We start from the raw sequence: 24,189 nt of genomic DNA, 5'->3' as shown, positions 1-24,189 counted from the left end.
CATATTTGTACTAGTTCCCTAGATATATAGAAAAAGCACTGGACTTGAAATTTCATTGACATGGAGAACTTTCAGATAAGGAATATCCCTCTAACAATCTCTCTCTAATTTTCCCTGCAATATTTAGACTGAGAGAACTGCCTTATCAAAGCTATTTGCTGCAAAGGTTTCCCTTCAGTTGACTACTTCTTTTCTTATCCTAGCATGTGTTAAATGCTTGCTCAGCACTATACTAAGCCCTGGGAATAATTTTTTTAAAGAGACTGATGCCATTAAGAAACTGGCATTTTAATAAAGGGAGACAAGTAGAAGATAGGTGTCTAAGGTGGGGACACTTGAGTGTGATTATAGAAGAATATTTAACATTTCCCCTTTTGGAATTATGTCCAAGTTGATTTGAATATGATTTTAGGATTGAATGGGGGAAAGGGAGGACATAGCATGGTGGTTTTACTGCTAGAGAAACTGTCCGGAGTATGATCTGGGAGTAGGGAGTAAAAGTGAAGCATGTCTGGAATCTCCCTGTTTTATCTGTGGTGATTGGCTCCATTCCTTGTTTAGTTAAAAGTTCCCTTAGCCATAGCTTTTAATTGTAACAGTAATAATAACAATAGCAACAGCAATATAATAACTAGCATTTATATAGTGCCTGACTAGGCCGTAATCACTACATGGGTATTGCCTCAGACAGACTGACACCTGGGAAGGACCTTAATGTAAAAAGGCCACGGTCTGCCACTGCACCTGCTGCCATTTCCAGTTGTCCTCATCTTGTCTAGGCACTAGACCCAGAAGGCTTTGGAGGAAAGAGTGACTGAGGACTTTGCACAGCCCTGCCTCACTTCAGTCCAATTATCCTGCAAGCCTTGACATCGCTTTCCTGACGTCATTTGTGCTCTTTGAGAATGAAGACAAACTGCGGCAACGAATGAGTACGTGCCAGGCAGTGCACTGAGTGTTTTACAAATATTATCTGGTTTTAATGGTACCTGGCCTTCATGTGGTCCATTAATTCTTCAGTTATCTGCCCGGGATTTGTTGGATTTGTTTTCCAGGTCAGTTTTTTTTCTAATGAGGTATTTTACATTTTCTTCTATTTTCTCATTCTTTTGATTTTGTTTAAATGATTCTTAATGTCATAGAGTCATTAGGTTCTTCTTGCCTAGTACTAGTTTTTAAGGAATAATTTTCTTCAGTGAACTTTTGTGCCTCCTTTTCCATTTGACCATTTCTACTTTTTAAGGAATTGTTTTCTTCGGTGAATTTTTTTACCTCCTTTTCTATTTTTTGTGCTTCCTTTACCAACCTGTCCACTTTTTTCATAGTTCTTTTGCATAACTCTCATTTGTTTTCCTAATTTTTCTTCTCTCTCATTTATTTTTAGAATCCTCTGAGCTTTTCATGATGTCCTTTTGGGCCAGAGACCAATTCTCATTTCTCTTTGAGGCTTCACACACACACATATATGTGTGTGTCTGTGTGTGTGTGTGTCTGTGTGTGTGTGTGTCTTGACATTGTTATAGTAACTTTTTTTATGATCAGAGCTTTTTGTTTGTCTTTTGCTCATTTTCCAGCCCATTTCATAACTTGTAAAGTTGAGCTCTGCTCCTGGGGCATAGGGGACACTGTCTCTTTCTTCTTGGGCTGGGGGCAGGAGCCTGGTCACTGGCTTGCTGCATCAAGGCCTCCGGGGCTGGTGGCTTGCCTCTTACACCAGAATTGCCTGGTCTATTTGTCCCTGCTCTGGCCCTGCTGGTGTTGCCATTAACCTGCTGCTCTAGGGCTGGAGACCTCACAGCTGGCCTGCTGAGCTGGGAACAGGCCTTGGGTTGCTGATCTTTACTGGGGCTAGGGGGTCTCTCGCTGACTTTCCTGGACACTGCCTGCCCTGGGCTATGTTTCTGCTCTATTCAAGTGTGACAGACCTTTCCTGAAGCACTTCTAACTTATCTTGGGCTGAAAAGTGTATCAGCCCATACTTTTGTGGGTCCTGTTGTCCAGAATTACTTTTGAGGCTTGAAGTTATTCCAGAATAAGTCAGAGCTCAGGCAGCTCTTGCCTTTTCTCCAGCATCTTGGCTCCACCCCAAGAGCCGTTGTGTTGATAGTTTATCATCTCTTGTGAGTCTTTATGTTTTGGGTTCTTTCTGTGGAATGAAGTAGAATCTGTCCTGTACCGAATTATTTGGTGACCTGAATGCTTCTAAAGAAGGGGGAGGAAGGCTTTACCTCCGTCTGTTGAGATTTAAAGACAGAGCATATTCTGATATTCCCAACAGAGAGCCCATTTGGCAAAATAAGCCAAATACTGAGGTTCTCAAGGAAGCATCAAGTCGGGGCACAAGCCAGAAGGAGTGATTTGTGAGACACTTTGAAAACTGAACTTGATAGTATAAAACCAGAGAAAGGGATTCTGGAATATGAGTTACGTTTAGAAACTTCAGACATTCATAGCAGTCGTCAGTTTTGACAAGTCTCAGGAGGTTCTGCAGTTTTATAACCTTGGAGTCATCTTTGTCTCTTCATTATTCCCCTCAGCCCTAGCTAAGGTGTTATTAATTATACCTCTACAACATCTCAGTATTCTCCTTTACTTCTCACACAGCTACCACTGTAATTCAGACTTCATTAGCTTTTGCTAGGAATATTGCAATAAGCTACTAATGGGTTTCACTACTTTTACTTTTTCCCTTCTTTAATACATTCTCCACTCAACTGCCAAATTCCTGTTTCTAAGACATGGATCTTTCCACTTTCCTGCTCAGAAATTTTCAGTGGCCTCCTTTAGGATAAAATCCAAAGTTAACAGAAAGGTATTAAAACTCTCCAAAACCTAGCCTCTATCTACCTGAATTTCAAGACTTATTTCATATTACTCCTCTTCTCCTTTCTTACTTCCACCCAAATTTGTTTGCTAATTGTTTCCTGAATACACTATTCATTTCTCATCTCCATGCTCTTGCATAGGCCATCTGTAATGCTTGGAATGTATTTCTTCCTTATCTGTTCCTCTTAGAATCTTTAGTTTTCTTCAAATTTCAACTTAGTTGCTGAAGCAACTTAGAGAAGTCTTTCCTGAGCTCCTTTCCCTTAATTTGTTGGTGCTGTCTTCCTCCTCAAATTATCTTGCATTCACTTATGGGTATATATGTAAGCTCCTTGAGGCACTGCCCAAAAGACTAATGCTGAATACTCTATAAAATTTTCTCCCTTCAAAGTCCTTTTTGCTCTCCATATTTTATTGATGTGCGATCCTGGATCATCTGTTGTTCTTGCCAGGAATTCTTTTCCAGTTTGATCCATTTTAGGAACTGTTTAATCTTGATGTACATGAATAATGATCTGAAAATGATGAGGACAGTACGTTGATATTCATTATAAGTCCCACACAAAGTAAGTCACCTCTGTTATCTGATTTTGGTTTTGGGACTTCCCACCACTGCCCAAAGAACTAACCATTGAAATGAAGAAAGAAAGTTAATGCATAAATGTTCTGCCTAAAACTCTAGAACTAAGACTAAGAGGACTTATCACTTGTAAAGGTATAGGGAGGGCAAATTATTATCTGGCAAAGTTTTGCAAATATGTGAATTTTAAAAAGTAATTTCCACATATGTTTTTTGAATATTAACTGAATGTGAAGACAGTCAATATATGAAGCCTTATTTCTGTCTAATTAGACCAGACAACTGTTGATTTCAAGATTTGGGCTTTTGATTGGTGTCTGATGACTTTTACTTCTGCCTATTCTGTTTTCTTTCTGAGTTGTTCCCACTCCCAGCCATAGAATTGTTTTGATTGGCCAGTTGCCCTATGCATGCTTGGATATTTATTATTTACTAGTACTATCTGACTTTTGAGAAACTAAGTTCTGTATCCTTAATGATACCTCCACCGTTGGCTGACTCAAGCTGTCCTAGGCAGTTGAGGGAAAAGAAGCTTATCATTAATTTGGTCTGATGAATTCTTTAAAGAGAATGTTATAATAAATAATAGTTAAGTAGTTGTATTGAGCTATATTTGGTTAGCAAGTGGGAGACTTAAAGTTGTTTAGCCACATACTCTGCAATTTGGAATTTACCTTGTCAAAAGCTATAAATAAGTTTTGAAACAGACTTTCTCTTTTCTTTTATTTTTTCTTACCCTTTGTTTCTTATGATTGTTGATATTTTGTAGTTCTTTTGATAACTGTTATGTCTTTTATCATTTATCTGTAGAAGATTGCCTCTTGTTTTTCTATGTTTAAGTTAATTCTCTCTTCTTTGTATATCAGATCATTATTGGGGATGATTGCTACAAAGAATTTTTTCCCTAATTATTATTTTTTGTTCTAGTCCTAGTGTATTTATTTTGTTGATTTAAAAAAAAAAAAGCATTTCAGTTTCATATGTAGTCCGTAGAAGCTCAAAGGATCCCTGAGCCAACTCTTGCTCTGTCAGATGAATATTGGATCCTGGAATAAGGCTATACATTTCCCCCTAAGTATTTTTACACACAAATTTTTCTCACTAAAATTTCTTATCTATGGATAAATTGGCCTGTGGATTTACAGTTAGTGATGCTGGGTGGTAATAAGATATGAGGCCTTTCCTTACACCTTTGCTATAGATACTCCAAGACATTGTCTTGCCAGACCTCTCCTCCAACATGCCCTCCTCTCACTGCTTTGCCCATATTTGTTTTCTTAAGAGATTTTTTTTTCTTTTGAGATTTGATCTCATTTTCCTCACTCTGGAAATACAGTAGCCACTCACAAGCCTGATCCCAGTACTGATTGGAATGGAGCTTTGATCTGCTCTATTTGTATGATCTGGGCCTGTGTGCCCCAACTCGTGTAGCTTGATGGTTCTCCACTTATTTCTGGGGGCTCACCATATTTGTTCCATACTACAGCTCAGAATTAGCCCTCTGCTATAGCTTGGAACTGAACCCAACCAATCCACCAGCTTCAGCCTCCCTTAGTAGCAAAAATTACAGGTGTATGCCACCATGACTGATACTCCTTCCATTTTTTTAAAGAAGCACATTCAGTACTAAGATGAGACTAAGCGTGGTAGCTTCAGTGTCCTTACTGAGTAAAAGAAATTGCTATAAAAGTCTTTAAGATCTTTTCAATCTTTCATCTATTTGTTTTCCTTCTTCTGGTTTCATTTAATTAGCTAAATATCTTGACAAGAGTTCTCGATAGTCAGTATCCTATATATCATTTATATAATAGAGAAGAAACATAAGGATCATGTCATAGAGGAGAATGATAGTAGATATTTAACATTTAAAGGGAAAAGCAATAAATTACTAGATTTTGAAAGGTAGAGTTCTATTACTTTAATGGGAGTCTTATAAATAATTATCTCCCAAAATAATAAATATGGTGTCTTCCCTCAAATCTTTAGCTTAATTAAGCTAGGAGAGGAAACATAACTGCTATTCTGTATTCATGAGTTAAAGTAGTACATAACATTGCCTCAAACATCTTATAAGTAAATACTTAATTGTTCAGAGGCTACTTAATAATATAACTTAGTAATTCCTAGTTGTTCATTCATAGTAATTCATTTTGTATTTCTCCCTTTTAAACATACTTAGGGACCACACTTCTTGAAAGTACTTCCCAAAGTAGTGTTGGGAGAAAATCTGGAACTTCATATTTTGGCCATAAATTCAAAATCTAAACAAAGCAAAGGTTTTTTTTTAATATTTACCTTTGTTTACAGAAATATTTTGCATTATACCACAACTGTTTTTTGATTCCTTAAATGAAGTAATATAGTATAAAAAAACAACTTTTTTAAACCTTAAGATTCTTTATAAACCTAAGATATTATTAAACTCTTAAGGGGCCATATTTTATTACTTTTGTAATTGTGTCACAACCCCTATTCGTTGAAGACCAGGAGAAAGGAATAAAGGATTTCAAATTCCTCATGGAAGAAGTATTTTGATGTGAAAATAGTTCAGAAATTATGTGAAAGTACTTTCAAACAATTAAAAAAAATTCTAAAGTTATTTTAGAGTACTGCATTTTATAAAAATCATTCACAATGCCAAGTCAAAATAGAATCAGATTGCTGGATATATGATTTAATTCTTTTGGTGTATCATGCTGTTTTTAAAAGGGGATTCTAATAAAACATGTTAAAGAATATGAACCCATATGAAGTAAATATCTTTTAAGAGGAAACTCACAAGTTACTGTGATGTGGAATCAGTTAATAGTCAACAAAAATTATTAAACATTTGCTGTGTGTCATGCACTGTGCTAAATGCTGGAATACAAATATGAAAAAGATAGTCCCTGAGTTTAAGGAGCTTATAATCTAGTAAAGGAACGTAGCACACACAAGAGAGTTGAAAATGAGGGAAAGGTGAGAAAGATACTGGGCATGGGGGCTTTATGAAGTCCAAGAAATCTAAAATGAGTGCAGCCAGGTTAAAAATGAGAAGATATCTAAGTCCATCAATTTTTTGCATTAAGGAGATTAATATGTTCTCCTTAAACAGTCATTTTCAATGAAACATGCAACAGAAATCATTAAAAGGGACATTTATTGTTTGTTAGGATATTGTCATAAATCCAGGTTACTAATTAAGGCATTCGATATTTAGTCTAAATAGAATTACATATAAGGTATCCATTATGGCATTCACTTGTTAATCTTTTCTAGTTACAAGGTAAAATATACATTTACAACTCCATTATTTATGTCTTTCCTTAGTTCTAATTAGTTAATAATAGAGTGGCATAAAACTTTGTTTTGAGGAATTGATGTAATTTCACCCTGTGATAATGATCTTATGTCTTTGTGATAGTGGAGGAACTTGGATTTGGTGTTTTGTGAAATATTTTCATTTCATTAAGAAGGGGGATATATTGTCCAAGTTTTCTGGTACGTTTGATAAGAGGTCTAAGTCTAAGAGATACATTTTAAGAATATATATTCCCTACCATCTTTCAGTTAACAATCTCCTGTCTCCCTTCTCCTTTTGCCTCTGTAATGTCTGTTTGTACTTCTCCTTATGTACTTATTATGTTGTTGTCATTTGTGGCATATTTGTGTATTTGTTTTATTTCCCAAACTAGAGTATAAACTTATGGGGCCAAAGTTTGTGTATTAGCAAACATTTTACACTGTTCACTTGTGGAGGATGGTCTGGGTGGTGAAAAGCTTTTGGAAACCATATCGAATGAGGATCAGTTTCAGAAAATGAGGACATTTAACCTGAGGAAGAAAAGCTTAGAGAATGCCAGGTAGCCACATTCAAGTTTTTGATGGGCAATTGTTATGTAGAAGTAAGATTTAGATTTGTTTTGCATGACTCTAGGGAACTGAATTAGGAGCTGTGGGTGGCAATTGCTGAGGTAGGTTTCTACTGTGAGGAAAAGCTTCTTAAAAATTAAAGTTCTCCAAAAGTGACAAGAGCAACCTCTACGAATTCCCCATCACTAGAGATCTTTACATGGAGGCTCAGTAGCCATTTGCCAGTGATACTGCAGAGGCTTTTTAATCTTCACATTCGCAGTCTCTAGCACTAGGAATTTGCCCATAATATGGTGGTCTTAATACTGACTTGAATTGAGTCTACTAGCTAAATTAGCCTCATGGGAATGCTTTCCAATTAGAATTCAGTACTAAAGTAGGACTACTTCAGTTGTGTGTTTTTTTTATGTTTTTTTTTTTTCAGTGAAGGTGTGTATCTTTAAGGATGAAAGGCTCTTCTAGCTTGACTTAAAAGAGTATAGGATTTTTATCAGCAAATTTTTAGCTTGTTAACAAAAAGATTCAAATTACCTAGTATGCACCTCAGGACAACCCGTGGTGTTTTCTATGAGTCAGCAGTGTTCTGTCCACTTATTCTTGAATTCATGATAAAGTTTCCAAGGAAGCAAGTGAAATGAGTTTTTCCTATAAATATAGCCTCACAGTCATCCATTTTTAGAGTTGGAAGATATTTTTAATTTTAATTCCCTCCTGGTAATGAGGAAACTGGGGTCTTGTAGTGGACAAGGTCTAACTAATTAGTGACATAACTAGGACTAGAGAACCCAGGCTTTCTAGAAAGTTCTTTAAAAATATTAAGAAAATTTATATTACAATGTTCCATTCAGGAACTGACTCCTTATTTTTAACCTGAAACTCTTTTTTTCTTATAATGGCCTCAATGGAAATGGCCAACAGTTAGTGATCATTCAGTGTATGAGAATGATTCATATGTTAGAAAGTCTTCTCATTCTTTTCATGTTTCAGATATCAGTTAATATAGGCATCCAGCATGTTAAAAAAGAATTTAAAAATGTTACAAAAATATTATATAGTGTTCATTTTAAGATTTACAAGGAATAAGATGCCAAAAAAAGATGTAAGCCTTATATAGCACTCTTTCTAATTTTTCAGTTATCTTTTCCCTCAGATTTCTAAAACTTCTCTGTACTTTTCTTTAGTCTGGTAGACATAAACTTAAGTAAAATACTGTACTAAAGATGTGATCTATTCTTAGCACAGCAGAAATATTACTTTCCAGCTAATGCCTAGATGGCCCTGGAGGAGAAAGTGAAGTTGGTAACTTTACACAGCCCTCTCTTACCTAAATCCAATCTACTTGCAAGTCATAGCATCACCTTGCTGATGCCATGGTCCTCTGAGAACAAAGGGCAAACAACAGCTCAATGCAAATATCATGTATATTGATTACAGTTAAGTTTCAAAGTCATTTTCTGTCCATTCTTAGTGGATTGATTATTTTCCTGGCTAATAAAGTTATCAATTCTTATAAAAATTCCATTCCATGAAGTGAGTACTAGAATTGTATATGATAGTAAAACTTGGAAAATTGTGATTGTATCTTAGAGTTGGGTTGTGTAAGTGACTGAGGAACTAGGTTCATAGAACTGATTAAACCAGGTTAATAGTAGTATTTAGAATTTACAATGTTGTTGTCCAGGCGGATAATATAGGTGTTATTTTAATTGTATGAACCTATTTGGAAACTTAAAAGAAAAATACCTTCCCCCCACCCCAAGAGTTTTAAATGGATGAAGTTTGCACTTTTTATTAAGACAATTTACTTAGGTGATATTTGTATTATATATATTGTACTCTGGTCACTTTTTATATTTTAAGTGATAATACTATTTAGAGAATGAAATCTGTTATAAGGTATTTCAAATGAACTATATGTAATAAAATCTTCTTGCTCTGCTACTTTTTTTGGTATAATAATCTTGGTAGCAAATGTCGAAAATATGTAGGAAAAGACATCTTGCATTCACATGACCTTCTTTTTTGATTATCAAAACATGACTTTTAAAAAACATACCAAACAACCAGTATTTCTAATTGCCAGTCATTGTGATAAGGGCAAGATATACAAAAAGAAAGAATGGAACGTGTTCAGGTGTAACGATGCTATTTGCAGTTTTGATACATCCATAGATGTTCTTACCACTTGTTATTCAGGAGATCTCATACAAATATCAAGTATTATTTTGACATGCAAATTCAAGTATTTGGGAATTACTTATAACAACTAAATCAAATGCATCTACCAATTCTGCATTCAACAGCTTTTATTAGTATAATGATTCAGTCGTCTTCTCTATGTGTTAGCTTATAATTTTTTTTAGTTTCTGTCATCTAACAGATTACCTATCTAGATATGTATATTTATGAATATAACATAGAATAGAATTTTGTCTTTCTAATTTGTGTCATTTTGCTAGAAAAATTGTCTTTCATGCCTATACTATCAAATATGTTGATCTAGAAAGTTTTTTTCAAACTTCAGTATATAAGTTATTATTTTATCAGACTTGATATAAACTTCAGAAATAATGCAAATAGATTAACTTTTCTTTTCTATTATTTTTATGTTCTGTGCCCTATTCCTAAGAGGTAGCCAACAGTGCCACCATCAGAAACAATCAGGCTTTCTTACTGTGTTAAAAGAATTAGGTATCCTTATAAGTCTGTCCTGAAAGGCAAGACTCATCAGTGTTCCCTGACTTTAATATCATATTTTATGCTTAATATCAATAGCTGCCTTAAATGTTATCTGTTTAATATGACAACAAATAATGATGCCATAATCAAATTAAATTTTAAATTGTTTTACCTGTGAAACTGAATGTCAAAGTGAAGCCCATTTTCTCCTTAAATTTTTGAGTAATCAAGTTCCTATATTGTTATTGCTTAAGAACCATCTACTAATTTGTACAAACAATCCTTTCCAAATTATTTCTTCTTGTGGTTGGTTATGCATACTTAACGTCAGTGGTTATTTTGTTTTGTCCTATTTATGTATTTTCACAAGGAACAGTCTCTCAAAAAGAAAAGAAAAAAATTTAGCCAAGTGATGTCCCTTTCATAGTGTACATCATCGAGTTTCCTAAATAGGTAAAAAGTCATTGTATGTCCCAGTTCGAACTTTTAGTAATTTTAATATCTCTGATGAGTGTTCAAATGTCCTTGTGTACACGTTTCAGATTTCCAGTAATTTCAGAGTATTTCCTCTGCTCTCCTCTCTATCCCTAACATTAATATAAAAATGTTACTTTTATAGAAGCATTTCTATGGATTTCTGATTTCAAAATGTCAAAGTTGCAGAAACTTGCTGAAATTATTTCAAATCCTTGTTCGCACATGCTATATTGGGAAGAAATGAAAACTAAAGAAAATGCAAAAATATTATGCATTATTCTTTTTAAGATTTGTAAGAAATAGATGCAGAAAAGATGCCTGTTTCAGACATTTTGTAGACAGTTTTTCATTATCTTTTGAACTTCAAGTTATTTACAACATTGATGGTTTTTATAAACTGCAGAGTTAATTATGATAATTTAAAAATCTATGTTAAAACACAGAAGTATGCTTTTATGCCCCTATACTTACATGATATTGTGTATTTATTTTTAAATGAAAAGAAACCTGGTCTCCATCTTCCTGTTGACATCAAACAGTCCTCTGATATGCTAATCCTGCTATGGGGAGAACCCATACGTAGGATTTATTTGGATTCATTCCAAGTCTGAGTGAAAATAATATGTAAAGAACTGATTTTACTGTATTGCCTCATTTGAATGAAAACTGATGTTAAAATATTATAAAATTAAAAGTAGTCAGAATAAAAAACCTGACATGTAAAATTTTCTATTTTTTATTGCCTGGAAATAATTTATATTGCTTTTTGATTTTGGAAATTTTTTCATCAGTATTACTGTTGTCTTCACCAACTTACAATCATATTATTAGTCATTAAAACATTTTGGTGGTATAGCATGTCATTTGAGTATTTGATACAAGTAAATTTTATTAAGATAACTGATAAGGCTTTTAAAACAGTGAGAAACGTAGTAAAAATTAACCTGGGTCATTTGTCTTTCTTTACATATTTTTCTTGGTTTCTCTGAGTCCTCAAAAATACTTATATATTTTCCCATATAAAAGGTAGATAACCTGTACATATCCCAATAATAATTTTCATTGCATCCTGCCCTCATCTGGTAACACTGCAAAAAAAACTGACAAACTTGCTTATTTTTAAAATCCGTGATATTTAGAATCTCACTATTAAATAACAAACAAACAACTATGTAGCATTTCAAGCTTTATATCGTAGAATATCTTGGGGTTATATGTATATTGCCAAATTTAACTTTAAATATTACAGTCCTTTTGATGGATAAATGATTTTTTTAAAGAGACAAAAATAGGCATTGGCTTAATCTGTATGAAAACATTTTAAAAATTGGGGGTCAGTATTTTTATATCTAAAATAATTTTTCTGTATCAGTTTTAACATGTTATAAATCTCACATTAATTTCAGAATTGTTATTTTCATCTCTTGTAAAATGATTGAAAACCAGACTAGAGAGCTCAGTTTTGTAAAATCTACAGAAACTTTCCTGATTTAAAAATTGATTATGATATGCTGATATTTTAAGATTTGCTTGACCTGACTTTGGAGTGAAGTTTTGAGATATGATTTAATAAGACTTAAGATGTAGGTATATATTTTTGTGTCTAACATTTATGGTGGAAATACTCATGGTTTCATGGAAATTGAATTCTTGTACATAGTGTTATATTGGAGAAACACATATTGGAACTCATTACTAAAGGAGTTCTGTATTTGTAATGAGAATTGTTCCATAGTGCAAATTATCATTTCTAATTTCTAATTTAGATTTTTTTTTTTTGTAAAATGAGGCAGACCTTTAGATGTATCAGATGTAAATGATATCTACAAGATATCACCTGATTGTACAACAACTAACAGTGTACTTCGACATTACCTGGATTAGTATATTAACTAAGTAGAGAGGAAATTGACTTGACAGATCAAGTAAAATTCTTGTAAATATGTCAGCAAGTGAAATGTTCTAAAGAGCTGCTTCAGTTTATCGTAGATACAATACTGCTATCTCAGATTTGCTGATCATTTTTTTCATTGTGTCAAATTATGTTCCCAGAATTGAATTTTAAGAAATTTTCATTATTTCCTTTCCATTCTATTTGTTTTACAGCATTTTAAGAAACAAAAAAGGTTGATTCCTGAGAGGACAGTTTGGAAGTACTTTGTTCAACTTTGCAGTGCTTTGGAGCATATGCATTCCCGGCGAGTTATGCACAGAGGTATGTAAAGATCTTGCATATTTGAGTAGTAATAGTTTAAGATAGATGGTTGGCATTTTCAGGGTAAATTACATCAAACTCAGATGAAAGAAAATAATTTTTGGTGGGAATTATTTTCCAGATACTGTAATTTCATCAGAATGTATTTTCTCCTAACAAAAGTAGTTTGGGTTTACATAAAAATAAAAATACCTTGGCAGATCTTTCAGTCTTTTTATTGTGTTAAATAATTTGTTAAATCCGGAAGGGAAAAATAATAAGAGATGGGGAATTCATGAAAAAAATATTACGTGTGAGAAAAGGAATATTTTATTAAATGAACAATGTTCATTACAGCAGCCTGAACATTAAGCTATTAAGTATTGATTCTTAGAGTTCTAATAATGTTGTATAGTTGGCCAGGGACTAAGATTTTTCCCCATCATTAAGTGGTTAAATTATAGACTTTGGAAAGAAGTCTTTCATTTTGTTTGAGTATTTTAGAGTTGTAGTTTCTGAAATAGCCCAAGTTTAATTTTATAATCATCATATGGTAGTAAAAATAAACATTCTTATTTTGCATAATGCTAATAACTGAAAAAACAGAAGAATGAGCAATATTCTGTGAGGTCTGGTTTTTCAGTAAAGAAAACAGATTGTAGTTTGAACAAAAGCTAGTAGCATATTAAAACTGTGTCATTTATATTTATTGCTCCAATACATGTTTATTTTGTGTTTGATCAGCCCATATGAATACTGAAAGAATTTAAAAACGTCAGTCTAGGTGATTTTAAAAGAATATCTGAATATAAAAAGAAAATGGTTTAAAATTCTGAAACCTATTTTTCTAGTAAGGTACATTCAGTAAGAATATTGCTTTCTTTCAACTAATGCTCCCCACCCCCCCACCCCCCAAATTTTCAAAACTTAGCCCTTTGGAAACACTGTAGCTCTTTCCTGACAATTTTTATTTATTTATTTTACAGATATAAAACCAGCTAATGTATTCATTACAGCGACAGGAGTAGTAAAACTTGGAGATCTTGGACTGGGCCGATTTTTCAGCTCTAAAACCACAGCTGCACATTCTTTAGGTAGGAATTGTTAAATGATTTCAAACAAATATTTTATTACGTATTTTAAAAATCATCTACATAAATACTGATGTAGTTTCCTTGCAGGTGCCAGATAAAATCATTTTTAAAAATTAAATCATCAGTTTCATGAACATACAAAAAATTATCAGTTGGAGATTTACTATCTGTTTCACTTGAACAGTTTAATATTATTTCCATGACTGCAGTCATTTTGGTGGATGATGTCTGCTAAGAGCAAGTCTGATTTTCTTATTACCATAAAGAATTCATTTTATAATAGTGTAATAAGAACTAATGAATCGCCTACTTTCCTGAGTTAGGACTATACTCTCTTTGAAAAAATGCCACAACCATTTGGAAATGTTTATTTGTAATGGGAGAGTATATGAAGGTGATAACTACATTGAGGAGATGAATCTTTTTTAAAGATTATGGATCATTAACAAGGTGTGTTTTTTACAAATTATAAATCATAAAATTTTAGCATCTCAGAAATATATTCCCATTTTTATATTCAAAATAGAATTTAATATAGGTTTTGAAATGTTAAGAATAGAAAGAAAATATATTTGACATGAAAATAATTTTAAAATTACTAAGACAGAATAAATTATTTTGAATTGGGTACCTTATTGAAGTCTTGTGAATTCTTTTAAAGCCCTTACAATATATTTTTCTTTTATATGCTTTAAGAACTAGCTATTCATAGAGAAAATGAGTAAAAATTCAGTTATTAGAACCTAAGTAAAGTTATTTTTCAGACTTAGTAATGACCCTCTAGCTTCATACCTGGACTGTGTGTTATTTTTTTCTTTTAAGGTAAAGGATAAATTTAGTCTGTAAATTTGATATTTCATCTTTGTGTTTTGTGAAACAGTTTAAATGTATTAAAATAAAATTAATTTAAATAATTCTAATTTTAAATTAGAATATCAATTTATAATCAGAAAAGAAATAGAGAAGCACATTAGGATAATTAAAAGTACGTTGAACTAAGAATTAGGCTCCTTGAACTTACAGCTGGACAAGAACTCATCTAGTCCATGATCTCGTTTTACAAGTAAGGAAATTAAGTCTTAGAGATGTTTAGTAATATTCCAGAAGTATACAGTTAATAAGTAGCAGAGCTGGGATTTAAGCCTAGGTTCTCTGATTTCAAATCAGATATGCTTTTTACTACACCATATTGCCTTTACAATATAATAAATATATGTGTTTTCTCTCAAAGAGATATGGTAAGAACCAAATGAGGTAACAGGTAACAGTTTTTTGAAAAGGGTTAAGCAGTATATAATTGCCAGATGATATTCTTTCTTACTATGACCCTTTTATATTTATTTTTATTGAGAGATTGGAAAAATTCCAAACCCTAATGGGGAATTAAGTAAAAATATTCACAGGAAGACAAAAGGAAACCTCACAATGTTTATTTAATATTAGTTATAGTAAATTATATAAATTTAACAACACTAAAAATAAATCCTCCTTTTTTGGAAAGTCACAGCTTCAGTTATAAAATGCAAAGAATGGGGAGCAAAGGCGTCCACATAGATAATCTTATGCCAGTTCAGTAGGATGGCATTTTGAATTTTTGAATTCAAAGGGAATGATTATATAACTTGTTCTAGAGAAATGTTAGCAGTATATCTTTTCAAAATATGCCTTTCTCACTAGCAAATTGGGTTTAATACTTAATTTTCTTGCCATTTTTTGTAGGGGTTTTTTTTTTGTGTGTGTGTTTTCTCTTTAAAAGCATATACAGGGAAAAAAACACTTATCTCAAAACTCTTAGAATACCAGTTGTCACATTTCTTCATCTTCTGAATCGCTCAAGATCTTTGAAGAATGTAGTCATATTTTAATCTGAAGGATCATAACTAACACATTTGTAAACAGTAGACCTCTCCCAATACAGTCATGTAATTTGACAACCTCTAAGTATCAGATTTTGTTCATGCTAATTGAAAATATATTCATTTCAAAGCTGTTAACATAGACCTTTTTTTAAAAAAAAGATGATTAAAACAAAGAATCAAATAAATGTATAGCTTTATACTTTTGAGTTGTGCCAGATTGTTTCAGAATCTGTCAATTCCTTTAAAATTATTTTAGGATTAATTGACAAACACTCAATACTAAAGTTGTGCTTTACTTTAAACAGAAACCTTCCGTCATTATTAAAAAATAATTCATATCTTCCGTCAAAAGCATAAAAGTTTTACAAATTATAATTTTAGTATTTCAATGAGTTGCTTCTTAGGTATTCATACATCTATTGAGATGTACTTTTTCTCTTATGTATTTCCTCAGGAAATATTCTTAATAGATTTAGTTTTGCCAAGAGTACTCACGTAAATTCCTGGTGGAGTAATAAAAACAGTCAAGATTCTATCACCAAACATGTTATCACAGAACCCCAGATAGGAAGGGAGCCTCAGAGACTGTCCACAGCACAACCCTTACATGAATAAAAATCCCTTCTATGTCATACCCAACAGGTGGTCATGCATTCTTCACCGAAAGATTTCCAGTGAGGGACAAACAATTGCCTCCTGAGGCATCACATTTCACTTTTGAATATCTGTAATTGATAGAAAATGTTCTTGTACATTATTCAGTCATTTAATAAGCATTTATTAAGCATATACTAATGTGTAAGGAATTGAGAATGTAAAGTAAATCTTTGTTCATCTGCAAATGGTCTGAAAATATTTTAATTGAGGTTTTGTCCACACATTTAAGTTTTCATTGAATTTTGGAGTCTCATTATATAATTACACAACTAACATGACACCAAGGTCTCTTTGATTTCCCTTAACCTAAAGATAATAGGTTAAACTACAGTTAGGATTGGCATGATTCTTTTGCTTTTTGTGTAGACCTGATTGAATCATCCCATCTAGTGGTTAAAAACAAAACAGGAATTTGCTATAATAAATCTGTGAGCTTCAAGACAATGTGATTAAGAAAGTATATTATACATCACAAACAGGTAAATAGTACGTATGTGTATCAGCATCATGTTGTATAAATACTGATTTGTAGATTACACTGCTCTCACCATTCAGTTGTAGTCAATAAGTTCTTGGAAGGCCATGACAGTCATTACGACATAGTATTGTTGACCTTGTTTTATATGAATATTCTTTATAATGAGTTCTTTAAAATTAGGATTTTTACTGTCACATATGTCATATGTAACTTGAGATTTCAAGAAAATCATTTGTTCATATTGTCCTGTGAAAAATCTGTTCTCCTACCAGTAGAATATAAACTCCTTGAAGGTAGGGATTATTTCATTAGCAAACATTGTTCTCTTTTTTGCCAGTGTGCCTCCTCACTTCAGATGCAGAAGAGAGGCCACACAGCACTAAGGGTCATTTTGAATTTTCTTTTGTTTGGTGAATTGGCCATGGATGGATTATGGCCAGAGAAATTCATCACCAAATAAATATGCTGCTAGAAGTTAAGAATTTCCAAAAGGATAGTTAAGAGAGATTCACTGTGAGAATGAACCAACTGTAACTTTGTAAATAAGTAACATTATAAATAAGATTTCACATTGAAAGTCATGTAAAAGATGGTATCAAAGAAATGTGTGATAGAAAAAGAACATGGGTTGCTCCTATATCTAGAGTTAAGGGTAATCAATAAATAGCCCATATGGTCCATTAGTATGTTAATGATGTGAAAAGTGCTCAAGGAAGGCACTTAGTATGTTGAGTGGTCTCCTATAAATGAATGACTGAATGATCAGTATTATGTGTATGTAATATAAGTACTGAGAATGCAAATGGAAAAAAAAAGTAAGACAGCCTCTGATTAGGAGATCACATGCTAATTGGGGAATGGAGTGAGGAAGACCATATATAGGAGAAAGTTGCAAGGCCCAGTAGGTCTTAGAGTGCTGCAGCATAGCAGGTGGTAATACGTTTTCTTTAATATGATTTTCATTGTCAATAAGTAAAAATTTATTAAGTACCAACTGTGTGCCAGGTACTCTGCTAAGTACCAAAGATGTAAAAAGAGATCCTACCCTTGAGGAGCTCACAGTTTAATGGGGGAGGCCACAAGTAAACAAACATGTAGAAGCATGTCATATAGAGGATAAATAGGAAATAAGAGAGAGAAGGCACTAGGATTAAGAAAATTGGGAAAGCCTTCCTGTAGAAGATAGGATTTTAGCTGAGACTTGAAGAAAGCCAGGCTAGCCAGTAGGCAGAGATGGGAAGAGGGAGAGCATTCCAAGGAGACAAGCCAGAGAAAATGCCCAGAGTTGGGAGGAGAGTCTTTCTCGTGGAAGTCAGGAGACCATTGTCACTGTATCAAAGAGTATGTGGCAAGGAGAAGGATATTAAGACAACTAGAAAAATGGGAAGAGGCTAGGTTATGATGAAAGACTTTTTGAATACCAAACAAAGCATTTGCATTTACTCCTGGAGGCAATAGGAAGCCACTGGAGTTTACTGAGTAGGGGACCTATGCATTAGGAAAATCACTTTGGTGGCTGAATGGAGGATGGATTGGAGGAGAGAACTGAGTCAGACAGACCCACCAAGCAGGCTATTATAATAGTCCTGGGGAGGTGACAGTATGAGGGGAGAGAAGAAAGACTGTTTGAGAGATGTATCAAAGGTTAAATCGGCAAGTTTCAGCAAGAGTTTGAATATGGGAGGTGAGAGACAGTGACGAGTCCAGGAATTGTTAATGCTGTTTTAGATGTTGTACTATTTGGCAGTATCAAGGACTTTGGGCTAGAAGCAGGGTCAGTGGTCTGGGGGGCATTTGGGCTTTACTGGCTGATGAGTATCCTTTATTTGATATTTGGTATTTTTGGTGGGGAGGGAGGTTGACTCCTTCTTCATAAACTACTCTCTCTTATGACTTCAGGGTCTGGATTGTAAGCAGAGTAGAAAAGTCAGAAACAGGGAGGGAGAAAGAATGGGGACAGTTTTACTCTCAGGGTTGTTAGCCTCAGGGCCCTACACTGTCTCCAGCAGGGTCTGAGGGGCTGATAGAAAGGTGTTTGACCCATCAGGGACATTCTACCTACTAACTCATCCCAGGGTTCCTTGCTGCTTCAACTACACTGACTTGCCTGATAAGTTGATGAGAAGATGTGGACAGGAACTTGAGGATGGGTGCATGTGCAAAGGTTTTCAATCTGTTAGAGGAATGACTCACATCACTGGAGATCACTGCACGTTAGATTCCACCCCCAGCATATAGTAAACTTTGTATAAATGTTTGGTTTGTTTGCTGAATAAACAAAAATTGAATTTAGTCTGTCATTTTCATTAAGACCATCTAATATCAATTTGTTGATATAGATACTTGGTGATACTCAGAATCAAAGAATTTTAGTGGTGGAAGTGAGACTGTTTGGTCTATCCTGTATTGGAAAAAGAATTCCTTCTTATCAGTACTTGACATGTAGACAGCATCTGCTTGACCACTTCCAAAACACGGGAACTCACTATCATGATACTTTTAGATAACTCTAATTGTTAGCAGATTTCTCCTTATATCAAGCCTAAATATTCCTTTCCACAACTTCCACCCATTGCTTCTAGTTCTTCCCTCTGGAGCCAGGCAGAACAAGTCTGATCCCTCTTTCCCATGACAGCTCTTCAGGTATTTGGAGACAGCTATGCCTATTAAGTATCACCTCTAGGAACTTTATGTTCCCTCTCTAGATTTTCCTCATGTCTGCCAAATAAGCTTCTCAACTTCAGTTTTATCTTTGTCATATGGGGATGGTAAAACATGATACTGTGAAAAGAGGGTTGAATTTAGAGGTGTGGAATGTGGGTTTGAATCCTGGCTCTGCCACATGGTAGTTAGGTGACTTTAGGCAAATTTGGGCAAATCATTTCCCTTATCCAGGCCTCAGTTTCCTTGCCTGTAAAAAGATGGGGATGATCAAGATGGTTTCTAAGGTTCATAAGAGCTCTAAATTGAAGAGCTGAAGTAAATTTCCTCTTTTGGATCAGCAGTGCAAGAACTTTCTGTGATCTTTTGGTCAGACCTGTACCGAAGGGCAAGTCCTGTCTATGGTATCCCTGAATATTGATAAGCATCATGAAGCCTGACCTGACGTAAATGGTGGTCAAAATGGAAATGGTGGCAAAAAGCAGGAGAAAGGTAGAGGAGAAGAAATCTATAGTCCTTGTAATAAACCCCACTGAGACACCTGGAATATCAAAGTATAGTTATGTTTGAATGTGCAGAAAGCTTTCACAGCAGAAGGACCAGCCTACAGTGCCTGACTCTTTCCTGAGCAATAGATCCAGAGGCAGCAGCATGATACCGTGCAGTCCAGACTCTGGCGTCCAAGACCTTTCTTCAAAACTTTGCTTTGATTCTTACTAGTTGTGTGCTCTTGGGCAAGTCACTAGACCTCCCTGGGCTCTGTTTTTTATCTGTAAAGTGAGGGAGTTTAGGCTCTTTCCAGTTCTCTTTGCCGGGAGATCTAGATGAGGTCCTTTCTAACTTCTCGATGATGGAGGGCCTAAATGAGGTCCTTTCCAGCTCTTTCTGGCTCTGTGATCTTGTGACCTTAGGCAAGTCACTTAATTTTTTTGGGCCTCAGTGTCCTCATCTGAAAAATGAAGGAGTTGGAATCTTTGGACTCTTTGGGCTCTGAGGACCCTTCTAACTCTTAATCTGTGATCCTATATTCCTAGTCTTTAAATTGAGGAAAATTACTTGTGTTCCTAGAGAAAAGGTGCTGTATTAGAAGACTGGAGTTTGAGTCAGAAGGCTTGGTTCTAAAACTTCCTAGTTATGGACCCAGGTCAAGTCACATCTTCCTCCATAGCCCTCAGTTTGCTCATCTGTGAAATGGGCATTATATTCCATACACTGCCTCCCTTAAAGGGCTTTTGGGGGGGGAATTGGGGTGGAAATTGCTTTAAACTTTAAGGTACTATAGAAATGTGAGCTGTTATTAGAAGCATGGTTGCTATTGTTCTTTGGAAATGGTAGATTGAAGGCAACTCTGACCAACTAACTAGGAGGTGCACGTAATCAAGTATTCCGGGGACTGGACAATACCTGCTCTCCCCCCTGGTCAGAAACATTCTGGGACAGTAATGAGGACTGACTACAAAAAGGTGTGACTTGCCATACCAGTTTATCCATAGTCTAGAACAAAGCATCCCTCATTTGCAATTAAGGATAGTTTTATTGATCTAGTCAGGTCTGGGAATTTGAAGAAGCTGGATGAGTGGCTGTGACATAGTGACACTGAGCAAACAGACTACTGTTAATGCAGTCAGAGAAACAAAAGGAATCAGAGGCCCTAAGTGGACTGTTTTAATCTGGACTATTCTGAGTGGGAGATCTGTGGGTAATGGAGGAAAGGAAAAGAAGACAGCGAAGGGAGTCAAAGGCTTTAGAGTTTGCCAGGAACCTTAACCACTTACGGTAAAGAAACAAGGGAGGAAAGGTACTTGCTCTAGATAGTAAGTAAATAAGTGAGATTCAGAAACAGGTTTTCTGCTACCAAAGCTAGGTTTAAAAAAATACAGAATTATCATGACTAATTTAAAGCTGGAAAAGACTTTAGAAATCATCCATTCATAGATTCAGAGATGGAAGGGAGAACCTTACAGGTCATTGAATTTAACTCCCTCATTTTTATAGCTAAGGAATCTGAAACTCAGACAGATTAAGTGAGTTGCCAAGGTTAACACAGTTAGTAAACTTTGTCATGGGCAGGATTCAGACCCCAGTCTTCTGATTTCCAAGTCTAACCATCTCTTCACTATCTATCATTTTCTACATGAGGAAACATCAATCTAGAAAACTTAAGAGGATATTAGTGCTAGTCTTGGGAAGTCAGGAGGAGCAGAAGTTCAAATCCTACCTATCTGTGTGACCGTTAAGCCTCTCTCATTCTAGAAATTTTATTTGAGGAAAAAAATACATTCAAGCAGGGACAATACAAGTCAGTCATTATCTTTGCTTTTCTCTTGTCCTTAAAGTTTGGCATAAATGTGCTAACAGAATAATTTTAAATTAAGCTATTTGATAAAAGCAAAAAACATTGAATACTAAATTATGAGACATACTTAAAAGCTTTGGTTCGTTGGATTCAGCAAAAATCCTGGATGAAATTATCAAGAGAAATTACAATTTGAATAAATCTGTGAAAAACTGTAATGTAATAATTATTTGGTCCATTTTACAGGATTTGGAAACGGGTTAGAAATTTTAGCATTATTTTATAGTAGCTATAAGATATTTTTATTGTGATAGCTATCATTATCATACCACCTTACTGGCATACATATTTTACTTTTTAAAACAGATCTCCAAACCTGTTTCTAAAGGTAAAGTCTTTTTTTAAAAAATGTTTTCCTTTATGATAATCTTTTTTGCCTAGAAGATATGACATTTACACATTTCATTACATATTGATATTATATTTAGTCTAAGGTTAGTCAAAGAAAAATATATATTTATTACTTTAGCAAATTCTAATTTGTAGTCAAGAAAAAAATATATCTTATCTTTATACTGTAAGCAAAATATCTTAAGAGATTCCTACTACAATTCTGCAGATTGTGAAGTGAATTCAAGTTAAATTAACAGTAGTCTTTATTTTCTTAAGCAATGTAGATAGTGATTTGATACCAAATATAATAATAAAAATGAAATAAGATTTCAGTGATTTATTATGCTTACAATACTATTTGATAATATTTAAAATATAAAAAATACTATTTCAGTGTGAGTTATTATCCTCAAAACACAAATCAGTACTTTTTGCCAGTTTTAGATATTGACTTGTGTGATGATGAGGCATGCAAAATTTTTTTAGGTGAACGTCTATAAAATGAGATTTTTCTGTTTAGTATTTAAGGTCTTTCTCAAAAGAGCTCTTGCTTTGTATTCTATATCCTATTCGTTGGTGACTCTTGCCTCTCTGTTGTGCAGAGATGGTAGAATAGGATAGGCGGATAGGCACTGGGGAAGATTATGTGTCCCAAAGATGTTTAAGTTCAGCATATTCAAAACTGAACTCCTTAACTTTCCTGTAAGACCTTCCCTTCTTCCTCTCTTTACTACTATTATTAAAAGCATCCCCACTCTCCCGGTCATCCAGTCCTAACAACCTAGGTGTCGTTCTTGAGTCCTCACTATCTGTCCTCTGTTTCATTTTCCTCCCACCCATGTTCCATCCACACAGTTGTCAGATCTTGCCTGTTGTATCTTCTTAACATCTCCTTTATTTACCCTTCTTTCCTCTGACACCACCCTAAGGCAGGCTTTATCATCTAATGCTTAGCACATTGTCTCACACAGTAGGTGTTTCATAAATGTTTGTTGACTTGGCATCAACAAGGTGTTAAGGGAAAGGTATCTGACTCTAGTTTGGACAAATATGCGAAAAACTAATGTAATAATTATTTGTTCCATTTTATAGGATTTGAAAACATATATTAGAAATTCTAGCATTATTTTATGTTGGCTACAAGACATTTTTATTGTGATAACTACTATCTTTATTATGCCAGATTACTGGCATGCATATTTCACTTTTTTAACAAATTTATTTATTTAACTTTTAACATTCATTTTCACAAAATTTTGGGTTCCAACTTTTCTCCCCATTTGTCCTCTCCCCCACCCCAAAACATTAAGCATTCTAATTGCCCCTATCACCAATGTGCCCTCTCTTCTATCATCCCTCCCTTCCCTTGTCCCCATCTTCTCTTTTGTCCTGTAGGGCCAGACAACTTTCCATACTCCTTTACCTGTATTTCTTTTTTCCGAGTAGCAAGAACAGAACTTGACAGTTGTTCCCAAAACTTTGAGTTCCAACTTCTCTTCGTCCCTCCCTCCCCACCCATTCCCTTTGGAAGGCAAGCAATTCAATATAGGCCATATCTGTGTAGTTTTGCAAATGACTTCCATAATAGTCGTGTTGTGTAAGACTAACTATATTTCCCTCCATCCTATCCTGCCCCGCATTGCTTCTATTCTCTCTTTTGATCCTGTCCCTCCCCAAGAGTGTTGACTTCAAATTGCTCCCTCCTCCCATTGCCCTCCCTTCCATCATCCCCCTGACCCTGCTTATCCCCTTCTCCCCCACTTTCCTGTATTGTAAGATAGGTTTTCATACCAAAATGAGTGTGCATTTTATTCCTTCCTTTAGTGGAATGTGATGAGAGTAAACTTCATGTTTTTCTCTCACCTCCCCTCTTTTTCCCTCCACTAAAAAGTCTTTTGCTTGCCTCTTTTATGAGAGATAATTTGCCCCATTCCATTTCTCCCTTTCTCCTCCCAATATATTTCTCACCACTTAATTTCCACGCCCTTCGATCCCTTAATGTAGAAGCTGCTAGATCTTGTGTTGTCCTGATTGTATTTCCACAATACTTGAGTTGTTTCTTTCTAGCTGCTTGCAATATTTTCTCCTTGACCTGGGAACTCTGGAATTTGGCCACAATGTTCCTATGAGTTTCTCTTTTTGG

General features: G+C 34.5%; 1 protein-coding gene across 6 annotated transcripts in view; it reads left to right on the top strand.

The window, feature by feature from the left end:
* The window catches only part of NEK7 (NIMA related kinase 7), a 203,750-nt gene that overhangs the window by 141,495 nt on the left and 38,066 nt on the right, over window positions 1-24,189 (top strand). For all 6 annotated transcript variants that reach the window (XM_072648296.1, XM_072648294.1, XM_072648292.1 and 3 more), the window contains 2 exons: window positions 12,521-12,629; window positions 13,595-13,702. In XM_072648296.1, coding sequence (XP_072504397.1) covers window positions 12,521-12,629; window positions 13,595-13,702 — 217 coding nt within the window. The remainder of the gene's footprint in view (window positions 1-12,520; window positions 12,630-13,594; window positions 13,703-24,189) is intronic.

The sequence above is a fragment of the Notamacropus eugenii genome, chromosome 2 (assembly GCF_028372415.1).
Source record: "Notamacropus eugenii isolate mMacEug1 chromosome 2, mMacEug1.pri_v2, whole genome shotgun sequence".
NCBI classification, from domain to species: Eukaryota; Metazoa; Chordata; class Mammalia; order Diprotodontia; family Macropodidae; genus Notamacropus; species Notamacropus eugenii.
The sequence above is the reverse complement of the archived record's forward strand: the minus strand, read 5'-3'. Positions and strand labels throughout refer to the sequence as shown.